Raw genomic sequence first — 11,892 nt, forward strand, 5'->3', positions numbered from 1 at the left:
TCCCCTCGAATTCCTGGCACCCCAAAACCTTTCACAGTTTCAGCTGGCAAATAGGATAGGAAACGGGGCTTGGAAAGCATACCGTCCTGCCTTCAGAGTGGCCTCCAATACCTGGGTCAGCTTAGAAAAGACAAAATATTCTTGGATCACCCATATTTCATCCCAAGCATTTTTCAATTATGGATCCCAAGTGTCCACACACCCTGAAAAGAACAAAAGAAGCCCTGAGAAAATGTGCTCTGGACAGTGGTCTGGGTTTCTAAGTACTGAGAGCCTGTGAATCTTTGAAGGGAAAGCACAGACTCCTTTGGGACGCCAAATCAGAGAAAGTTGTGAGATTCACCCACTCAGATTTGTTCCTGAAGAACCAAACTTCTTTTGAGGACCAGGAAAACTGATGAAAAGTCAAGAGTTAGGCAGTGCCTCAGTTTAGGAGACACAGATAAGTTACCAAACAAGGGTCTGTTATGACTCCCAGACCATCATTTTTGCTGCTGCTTAGTGTGATGGTTAAGCGTCCATTATGATAGATCCAGAAGTTTCTTTGATTTTTCTCACTCATCCATTATCTTGGTTACCGGCAAGATGAGAGAGGAGAAAAGGTACTGCTTTAAAAGAAATCCCTATGTTTTATCAGACTGGAGAAAAAAACGTTAATTCAGGGCTGCAAGCAATTACAGCATTCACATAGTTACATAGCTAGAACATGGTGGGAGGTCTGTTAGGTGAAGTTATGAAGTTTGAATTTATTTCTCTTTGAACTTGGGTTTCAAGGTACTAGAACTTTTTTTGCAGATCTAGGTTACACTATTTTTATTAGCCCAACAAAGGAGTGCTTATTGAGCAGATTCATTTAATGGCTAATTTTGATCAATCTTGTCCCTTTCCGATTGAATTGTTTTGTCCAGTTGAATTCATGTGTGACTAGCTAAGTTCAGTCTTTCTTGGAGTAGAATGACACATATAAGCTCATCTTTTTCAAGTTTACCTTTATTTAACTTAATGAGCTCCATTTAACACAGAAGAGTCGCTTTGGAGAAGTCCTCATGGCACACCTACTTGACTTCAGGCCACCTTCAAAGCACAGTTTGCAATGAAATAAATAGGACCTGCTATGTAAATTATCAGACCAGCTCTCTGTCTCTTACTCAAGGGCCTTCCCCTACCCACAAGCTCTGTGTATGTGTGTCTGTCTGTGTGTGGTAATTAACGTGTCTGATTTGAATTTTCAACTTACTCCAAGTGCCACAATTTTGTTCACTGTTGTTCTTTTATTTTTAAATTATTGCAAGCCATTAGAGTGTTCAGTTATGAGCATGACAGATAAAGAAGCTGAAATTGTCTGTCCCCAGCATTCTCATCTTTGAGCTCTTTTTGAATCACAGCCAGGCAAGGCATTTATAGAATTTGTTGAGGCCAAAAAAAAAAAAAAAAGAGAGAGAGAGAAATGAGTAGCAGTTCAGTAGTAAGATAGGATGTAAACTACAAAGGCAACATTTTTAGAAGTCTTAGTCTAAAGTAATGTTTAAAACATAGTCAATATTCCATTAAGAGTAGATTTGAGGACTTCAGTGGAAAATCAACTTAGTCTTGACTGTGGCTTATTTAGCATGACTTTTCAAGATGTTTCTTTCTAACAGTATTGGTTTTCCTCACTGCACAAAAATTTCTAAAATGTGAATGAACTTCCATCCGTCAGTTTTCTTTCATCAATTTTGGTTGTATATATATGTATTACCTCCTGTTTCACTGATAAAATGGATTTTGGTACTTATTAATAGGAAACTAGAAAACAGAACTGTCTCTCTCCTTCTCAGAGTGTGATTAGTACATTTAAACTGACCATTAATCCATACGGTATATGAAATTCATTCATTCAATCAATAAATATTTATTTCATGCCAGGTACTATTCTAGGCACTGGGGATATGGCAATCAACAAAGCAGACAAAGTTTCATCTCTCATGGAGCTTACACTCTAGTTCGGGGAAACAAATAATAAACAAATAAATAAGTAAAAAATCTAATGTAAGAGAGGGTGAAACGCTATGGAAAAAAAGGCAAGCCAGGAAAGCATATAGGGTTTGGTGGGGCAGGGCAGGGAGGTGGTTAACTAAGGTAGATGGTGACATTTGAGCAAGGGCCTAAAGGAAATGAGGGAGCAAGCCAGGTAGATATCTGGGGAAGAACGTTCCAGACAGAGGAAACAGTATGTGCAAAAAAAAGCCCTGAGGTGGGAACATGTCTGTGATGTTTGAGGAGGAATATGTCAGAAAGTATGCACATAACTATAAAGATTTCCTGAGCCTCAAATCTCAAGAAGTCACTCAGTCCAAGACTTGAGAAAGTCCTTGCCACGGTCCTTGACTTGGGTTAATTAACAGGTCTAAGGCAGTGATGACCCTGGTTCTGGGTCCATCACTGCCACCATCTCCAACCTCCAGCATGTACCTGAATTTAACACTTTGGCATCAATCCCCGGATAGGCTGTGGTTCCTATCCAGCATTGCAAAAAACTGGAATGAGGGATCTGACATCCATTTAACCATCAACATCCCCATTAAATTAGCCATGAGAACTAGTGGTTTGGTTAGTGAACCCAAGGGAATGATGGGGTCAAGACTGAAGTCTGATCTCTCTCATAGAGCATTCACATCACACAGAATGCACACATCCTAGAGCTATAAACCGTTGGTTTGATGAGAAATTGTGATTGAAAGAAAGTAAACAAACCAGGAGTGAACCTTGCTTGAAATAAAACTAATATACGAAAGTTTGCTTTCTTTTTTAAAAAGCTAAACTGGAGATTTATGGGAAAAAAAAAGATTTATCCCACACCATTTTTAAATAGCAAATTTTCTCCAGATTCATGACCAAAAGTCAAGTATACTTGCTCTGAAGGACAAATACTGAAGCACAAATTAAAAATAGGCACATGGTAGTTCAGTAATTTTACCACTGAATACACAGAATATAATGTACACTTGGTCTCTTTAACTTGGCATGCTCAGCCCAAAATAAGTGAGCTCACAATCAAAAATTATAGAAATACTATTAATTATCAGACTCTTACAATAATAGCAGCAAATGACATTGTTTTCTTCATGATTATCACATCTGAAACTGTAAAAGCATTGCTCCAACCACTGTTTTTAAACCATTTCTTGGCTCATACTAATAGTGAAAATGGACTTCCCTATTAACATTTCTACTTTGGTTCTGTTCAGAGTGAGTAAGAGAAATCTAAAGTGTGATTCATCTTTAGTAAACTTATTTTTCCCATCAGAAAATAAAACCATTTTTTTACCAAAGATCAAATTTTTCCATTTTTTAAATTTATTTTTTGCCATTGCTCTTCATAAAATTCTCTAGCTCTATCATTATCAAATCCAATCTAGTAACTTGGATTAAAGAACTCTGTGTGCCAAGAGGCTGGTGATGCAGCACATGAGCCAGTATAAATTCAAGAGTTCTTTGTCACCCAAGTTCTAATGAGTTTGACCTTCTCTGGATTAATTATATTCATAGAATGGAAGCCCATTTCAAAGTCGACCAAAGTACAATATTTTCTGTCTGGAATCATAGGATTCCCCTCCCCACATCACAAAAAAAATTAAAGAAGACTTCTTTCTATACATAAAAGTGGGAGGCAGAACACTGTACATTTCATTACAAGCTAAAATATTCCAAAACAGGAAAATGGTGGAAGTTAGAAGGCTCTCAAATTTTATAGCACCTTATCCCCGGGTAGTGGGTCTAAATTTGTGTTACAGTCTTCTCTCCCTTCTTGGGGCATTTTTTTTTTTAATTTTTATTTATTTACTTGAGAGAGGGCAAGAGAGAGAGAGCACAGAGGGAGAGGGAGAAGCAGACTCCCCACTGAGCAGAAAGCCCAATGTGGGACTTGATCCCAGGACCCAGAGATCATGACCTGAGTTGAAGGCAGATGCTTAACCCACTGAGCCACCCAGGCACCCCCCCAGTTTAATCTTTATACATTATTTATAAGGCAATAAACATCATTTGTCAGGTATGGTACTAGTGCCAGGGACAAGCAGAAAAAAACAAAAGACACACTTGGGCCATGCCCTGATGGAGTTTATACCATAGCGACAAACAATTATGATCATTACCGCCATTTTATGGTTGAAGAGTCGAGTCTTAGAAAGTCAGTGATTTGCCTAAGGCCAACTAGAAATGGGACTTGAACCAGATCTATTTTAACTGCTTCTAAAACCTATACTCCTCTAACATCGGAGTAAATTGAAGCACTGAACAAATTGTAAAGGCAGCAGTAAAGCTGTTCTTCAAGGTCCCCAGGCATACACCAGTGGACCCCAACTGGAGGCAGAAAAATATCCATGGTCATGACAAGATCAGGTCTTACAGGGTCAGGCTTTGCAGGGTATCTTGAGAACTTTGATGCTGTCTTAAAAGACACACTCCAAAATAGTTTTCCATGTCACTGGACCTCCAGGGTAAACATACAGCTGAACCCACAGAGTTCTGGAGCTCTGAGCCCAAAGTATATAAAGTTGCTGTAAAGGAATTTTCGCCATGTCTCCTTCTGCCTTCTGGAAATCTTCCACCAGATGTTGGCCCCTGCCCCTCAGTACATTAGCAAGAGTCACATGATTCCCTTCTCTTCTCCTCCTCCAGAAGAAGTTTCTTGGGACTCATCCCCCATGCCCTCATGAACACCCACACCCCATTTTCACAGTATCATCACTGCTCTGGATGCGCTTTCAGTGTCCACACGGACAACAAAGAGACCAACCAGCCAAACCTGAAATAGAGGGAACAGAAAAGCCCCCTATATGATTTAACTGGAATGATCTGCTAAAGAAGTAACCCTTCATTTCCTGACACATCCTTGGTTTGGGAGGACTATTTTATTCTTTTCAAATTATACTGTGAATACTACATTGAATTCCCATCCCAAGGAGTAAGGAGGGCGATACTGTTTGCCTCAAGTTGCTTCGAAGGAATTCCATTGGTCAAAATGACTAAATATGACCAGAGTTCATCAAAAAAAAAAAAACATGTCTATATCTTTTTAAACTAAAACAGTATTAAATAGGAACTAAGTGGCTCATTTCATGAATGAGAGACAGTGTTTTAATGATTTTTCATTAAGTAAGTCTCCCTCCCCTCTCCCCCACTCTAACCTATTCCCACCCTAAACCCCCATTTAACTAAAAGGAATGAGTTCCTAGCCTTTCTTCTCCATCTAAAGAGTCCCTCCATATCACACTTCACTTGACCACAATGTTCAGGTGAGTGAGAAAGGAGTGAAATGGAAAGCAGATTTCAAGGTTAATAGAATCCACGGCTCTTTTGTTTTCTACTGCAACCTCTTAAGTCAATAAATACATGGCAAGTTGGAATTTGGGTCATGGCACGACAAGACAGAGCCTGCCACAGTAATATTCTTTAACTTCATTTCAGAGTCTCAAAATAATGTTATTTGGTCTAGTCATTCAAGAAAAATTGGCATTGGGAGCTTAATAAGAGCCCATAAAAGGAGCCCGTGGCCGGCTGAAGACGAGGCAGGTTTTTCCTATCCAGAGCAGTTGTGTTGGGCAGATGAAGAGCTGCCAGCCGGCTCGCATCTGGATAGGCGTCCATGTCAGGAGCGGTATGCTGCAAAGTCGCGTGCTGGGGCATAGGGTTGGTAGTGCCTTCGGGTGGGCCCGGGCCTCCGGGGGGTCATGTTCATGTAGTCACTCTGAAGGATCCTGCTTCTCTTATTCTTCATCTGCAGAAAAGAGAAGGGTCACTGTGAAGGGGGTCAGGGAACAGAGAGACATAGAGTGGGAGGAGTTCTAAGACTTGCGGGAACAACTACTCAGAACATAGACCGTCAAATGAAGCTGAATACACCTGAATTCATTGAGCGCCTTGGACCCGGATAGTGCCTAATCAAACCTAACTACTTTGAACTCCTCTAAATTAACATGCAAAATCTGAATCAAAGAAAGTTTTTTAGATAATGTACCAATGTTATCCTCAATGCAGTTATTTGAATTCCAAAAGCATATCTAATTAACATATCCACTGTTGATATGTAAATACTCTTGAAGGCCCTTCCTCCTTTGAAAAAGTTAAGCATCCCCACTGCAATCTTCTTACATCTGTCATTTGCTTAACAAGCCATTTTTCCATCATTAATCCAAGAGGACCTTCACCCCTCTAGAGTCTGAAATAATCATAAATTCATAGCCCTGGAGTCCAAATTAGTGGAGAGGTATAATTCAAGACAACTAGTTACATTCGTATTCTCTGACGTGTATGTACGTTTCCATAAAGACCATAGTGTCACTCAATCTCTGTTCCTCAGATTCAGCTCCTTCTGGATGAATTTCTATCAGGGGTGAGGGAAGTAGCGGCAATACTAAAACCCAGAGCAAGAGTTACACGCACCATGAATCTTAGCATAGTTTTGACTGGAGGTTAGGAGCATCTTTCCTGAACCAAAGTGATGGTAAAATTTACATGTCTGATAAAAGACCCATGAAAATTCTAAAAAATAGCTACCCAGGTTTCTGAATTCAGAATTCCCTTTAGGGAAAAAAAAATGTCTATTTCTTAACACCTGGCCTGATGCATAAGTAGATACATGCCACTTGAATGACATGAACCCTTGAACAGGTAAGTGAGCAGGTGACTTTTGCCCTGGCCTTATTTTCATGCACTCCTCCCTGAGCCCTTCACACCTTCCTTGTCAAATGAACATGCGCAAGTGTTAAAGAAAGGCTTGAAAAACACTGGCCTCCACATTACTAAATCCAACTAACATGTTTTCAGTCCTTATCTTTTGAATTCTTGGCGGCATTCTCTATTAATGATTACTCTCGCCTTTTTGAGACACTGTTCCACTTTGCCTTCCATGAGATGGTACCATACTGGTTTTCATCCTACCCGTCTGGCTACTCCTTCCCTGCCTCCTTTGCAAGCTCATCCTTCTCTAAGTAGCCATTCAGTGTTAGAGCTCCTCACAGGCCTTCTCCTCTATTCACTCCATTCTCTCTAGGCAAACTCATCCCCATTTGCAGCTTCAATTACCACCTATTCACCCAAATTTATATCTCTGGATGAGACCTCAAAGGTACTTCAAACTCAACATGTCCAAAACGAAACTCAGATCCTCCCCTAACGTCTGGTCCTCTCCCGGTGTTTCTATTTCAGTGAGTGCCACTGCCATATATACAGTTGCCCAAGACTTCCTAAGTCTCATCCTTGACACCACCAGCTCCCTATCCCTTGTCCCAGGCAATGTCTGAAGGCATTTTGTGTTGTCACAACTGGGAAGAATGTTATGGCATCCAGTGTGTAGAGGCCAGAGCTGCTGCTAAACACCCTATGGTGCACAGGGCAGTCCCCATCAACAAAGACCTACCCAGCCCAAAATGTCAATAATGCCAAGACTGAGAAATCCTGATCTAAGAAGGCTGATCATGAAAAGGAATGGAATGAAAAGAAAGTAATGGATACAAAATATGGGACCAAATTTAGAATGAATATTGTTGGATTGCTTGACCCTTCCTTCTTGCTCATCCCCAGAGATGACCAATAATTTGAACCTGGGAGACTGGAAGGAAGCTGTTCCATCCATAGATATAAGGCAGGACAGTAGGAGAAGTAGATTTGTAAGAGAAGTTTACAAATCCAGCTTTGGTCATTTGGGATTTGAATGATGGATGGATAATCCAGCTGAAACTAAGAAGAGGACAGTATTAAACAGACATAACTGGGAGATTCATTCAAGAGAGGTAGCCATGGAAACACAGTGGATGAGGGAAGTTGCTCTCCAAACATCGTGGCTCTACATCCTTTCCATAAATAAGGACTAGAGTTCTCTTGGGCACAGGGTTATGCCAGAGCAGGAGAAACTTCTGCCCCCAAATAAATGTGGAAAGCTGCTGCTGATACCCTGGCAAGCATTTTAGTACTTACTCCACCTCTGAGGACTCCCCTTGCCAGACTCCCAAATGGCAGTCTTTGCCTCCGGACACCGAAATACAACTATAGCTGGTAGAGAAGCCCCAATAACGAAGATGTCGTGGGTCTGAGGCTTTCCGGGTTGCCCAAAGACTCTGAAAGATCTGCTCATTCAGCTCCCATGCTTTGCCTCATGCTGTTTTCAGATGGTGGATTTAGTCCACTAAGCTGTAAACCCAACAGTGGGATGGAAATGACACATGCATGGCTGGGAACACAATCCAGAACCCACAGTGTCTGTGTGCACCTGCATATATGTGTGGAGAGGACTCGCCTTATGTGTCTGTGCGACTGGGTGCTCTATTCTGCCCCTTCCCCAATCTGCTATGTCTGCTAAAGATGTGGGATTTCAGGACCACTCCTCCTTTGCCCTTCCTCCACCCCCACCCTCACCCGCCTGTTTCCTGGAAGCAGCAACAAGACACAATTCACTTCAAGGCACAGTCTTCAAGAGCACACTGGATTTAAAGGCAGATACCACCTATCCACACACTGTCCACGTTCCCCACATTGTGACGGATAGTGGAGAAGATCGTGTTTTCAAAAAGGCTCCTTGAGACTAAGAAAGAGAATAGGTTTACTAGCTCAGCTGAGTGAGTGGAGGATTGAGTGACAGTAACAGGTGCTGTTCGGCAGCAGCCTGGCACAGGGGAGCACTTTATTTATTCAAATGCCAGCAACAGGTCAAGAGCTGGGCTAGAATGTGCAGCTGCTCCCAGGAACCCACTCAGCCTACAACCGCCTGCAGTAGCTCATCACAAGCCCTCAGGGAGTTCCGGAGAACAACAGCTCATGCCAAGGCATAGTGCTGACCAGCCAAAAATAGGCTCCTGGAATAGGACCCAGGAAATGGCTAACCTCTAGGGATCCCTAATGGCCTGGCTGCCTTGTTCAATGAGGTGCTGGTGGCTTAAACAGTAATAGCAGCAAGAAAAGATGAGCCAAGGGGAAAAATGTGATGTTATCTTATGAAATATAGACATATATTTATTTCACACCCTTTTGGGCAGAGAGTACAAAGACCTAGGTTGAGATGCAAACCAAAGGGTTCTTACTGGACAACCTAATTGACTATAAGAGGCCACAGAAGATAAGATCATGCCAACTACTGGCTCTTCCTAATTCACAAGGAACCTATGAAACAGAGTAAGACCAAAGTTAAGTTTTCTCAAGACAAAGCAAGTAGTACCACCAAAGAAAAACCCGTGGTATCTATGATGTTTCCAAGTTGAAAGTGAACTGTATAAATTCACTGAAAATGAGAAGTGGCTTTTGTTCCTTTGGGTGATTCCCATCACTGAGCAAATTAGTGCCTGATTATAGTAACTGATACTCTAATGTGTATTTACAATAAGTTTTAAATGATGAGCGGTACCCTTCTGGCCACTGAAAGTTAAAGTAATTTTCAAAACGAATTCCTGGAAAGCTGGCAAATTACACTGACGTAGGTCAGCATATTACAAGGGAGCACCTGTCATGGAACTGTACCCATAAAGCCACTACACCTATATTTCAGATTAAGAAGTTGAAATTCCCAAGGGATAAAAATAAGGACTAAGATTCTAAATTCTAAAATCATTGGCAAACACCACAGAGGTTCAAAGTGGGAAGGTACCTTGTATGAAGACCCCAAGATCCAGAAAGATGAGGGACTCAACTGACATCAGAGGAAGAATTTAAGCAATATTTCTCTACATAAAAGGCTCCCAGGTTGAGCAACTTGGAAGAGGCAAGACAGGTAAATATCAAGTTACTATCGTATAAGAGATTTCCAGGAATAAACAGCCACTTTGTTCCCTACCCTACAGAAGGGACAGATGAAGCAACAGGCAGCCTAACAAATGTCTATCTGCCCCTAGAGTCTTCCAAAATGTTAGAAGCATGTGGGGAAAGATTGAGAGGCAAACTTTGGAAATAGGCCAACAGAGTTTACAAGGATCTCAGGCAGGACACGTGAATGCCTCAGTCGGTTAAGCATCGGACTCTTGGTTTCAGTTCAGGTCATGATCTTATGGGTCATGAGATCAAGCCCCATCTCCGGTGCTCAGCAGGGAGTCTCCCTCTGCCCCTCCCCACACTCACACACTCATGCTCTTTCTCTCTCAAATAAATAAATCTTTAAAAAAAGTAAAATAAAAGGATCCCAGGCTGGATCTATCATTTACATGACTGTGAACCCAAGGCTGCCCTCCTCACCTCTACCCACCCAGCCCCCCAGCACCAGGTCTTTAGTAAATAGGACAGTTTCACCTCGTGTGGGTTCCAGAAATCACTGACCCATATATGGATTAGTTAAATGTGTAGAATATGCCTTAAGGGGCACCTGGGTGGCTCAGTCAGTTAAGTGGCTGCCTTCGGCTCAGGTCATGATCCCAGGGTCCTGGGATCGAGTCCCACATCGGGCTCCCTGCTCAGCGGAGAGCCTGCTTCTCCCTCTCCCACTCCCCCTGCTTGTGTTCCTGCTCTCACTGTCTCTGTCTGTCAAATAAATAAAATCTTTTAAAAAAAAAAAGAATATGCCTTAAAGATATGTTCATTTAAGTCCTTAGTTTGGCCTTTATGAGGGTTATCAATTCATCAATTTGATAAGCACTCATTAAGGATTAAATATGCTTAATACCAGATGGACGGTGAATATCAAGAGAAATGGTCCTTTATCCTTGAGGAACATACATTTCTTATTAAAGAAATGACTCATACATGCATCTAACTTATAGTAAAAAATTCAAAGACAACATGGAATCAATGCAGGAGGTATTCTGTCTCACACTGTGTACATGAGAAAGGGAGATTTCTGAGTAAGGGAAAGATCGTTGGTAAGGGAGTCCCATCTTAACAGTGGATATGGTCATCAAGATGGTTTCAAAACTTCCAACTTTGAAGAAGGTAAAGAAAAATACACCAAGTTCATGACATGAACATTTGCACAAATTGGTAAACTCTAATTCAGTGCTGAGAGCTCAGAAAGTCTAACTCCCATTATGGGTTCATCATGACAGCAACCATACTTGGCCTCACAAAATTCAACTGCTTCAGAGGAGATAAAAATATGACTCAGATAAACAGACCTAGTTTCTTTGCTAGGTTTGAATGCATAATTTCAGTAGCCAAATTTCTCACAATTTTTGACCCTGAACCAAAATTGTTCATTGGTTTCAGTGCCTAGATTCCCAAGTTGCTTAGATTTTTATATATATGTATATATTAAAACTATTTTATACATCATTATGATATTGCAAAATGGGAAGAAGAAAAGTAACTGGCCCTAAGACTCCCACCCCCACCCCACTCCCGATTTACCCATTTAGCTTCTTATTCTGCCTGGCCACCTAATTAGTGCCTTCTGGAAAATTGAATTCACATTAGATTTTCATCTCAGATAAAGTTGAACAGGCTAAAAGAGAACCTACCCAAACCTAGCAAGGAAATAACAGCAATAATAATAACCAGCACGTGTTAAACAGAAAATGAACACATGGGCAAAATTCTTGAACATGTTCAGATTACATGTGCAGTGGAAAAGTTACACAAAAGCAGTGTTGCTTCTCTTACCCAGCAAGCACAAAGAGCCACTGTTACTAGCAAGCTATAGAAAACCAGGACTCCACCAACCACCACCAGTACCCAAAATGGCTTAGAAGATTCAGGAGTCGGCTGTGCTGGACAAAGATGTTTCTCTGAAAAATAGAACAGAGTGGGTTAAACAACATGGAAGTGGCACTTGAGTACATTTCCTTCCTTCTGAACTTTATAGAAGAATGGGAAAGGGATCAAAATATGCAAAATATCACTAGTGTAGAATGTGTAGGCTTCCTCTCTGGGATTGATCCAACCCCACCACTGATCATAACCTAGTTTTCAAGACTGCCATTGAAAGCCATTACTTTAGAG

At 41.3% G+C, this 11,892-nt stretch overlaps 1 protein-coding gene across 3 annotated transcripts in view; it reads right to left on the reverse strand.

Moving 5' to 3' along the window:
- Nucleotides 1-972: 972 nt before the first annotated feature.
- CD28 (CD28 molecule) overlaps nt 973-11,892 on the reverse strand; it is a 30,530-nt gene continuing 19,610 nt past the window's right edge. For all 3 annotated transcript variants that reach the window (XM_088021579.1, XM_028112172.2, XM_088021578.1), the window contains 2 exons: nt 11,554-11,678; nt 973-5,758 (listed from right to left, as the gene is read on the reverse strand). In XM_088021579.1, coding sequence (XP_087877705.1) covers nt 5,630-5,758; nt 11,554-11,678 — 254 coding nt within the window. In that variant the 3' untranslated portion in view covers nt 973-5,629. The remainder of the gene's footprint in view (nt 5,759-11,553; nt 11,679-11,892) is intronic.

The sequence above is a fragment of the Eumetopias jubatus genome, unplaced genomic scaffold, assembly GCF_037043125.1.
Source record: "Eumetopias jubatus isolate StellerSeaLion01/CBP00866 unplaced genomic scaffold, mEumJub1_p1.0 scaffold_3, whole genome shotgun sequence".
NCBI classification, from domain to species: domain Eukaryota; kingdom Metazoa; phylum Chordata; class Mammalia; order Carnivora; family Otariidae; genus Eumetopias; species Eumetopias jubatus.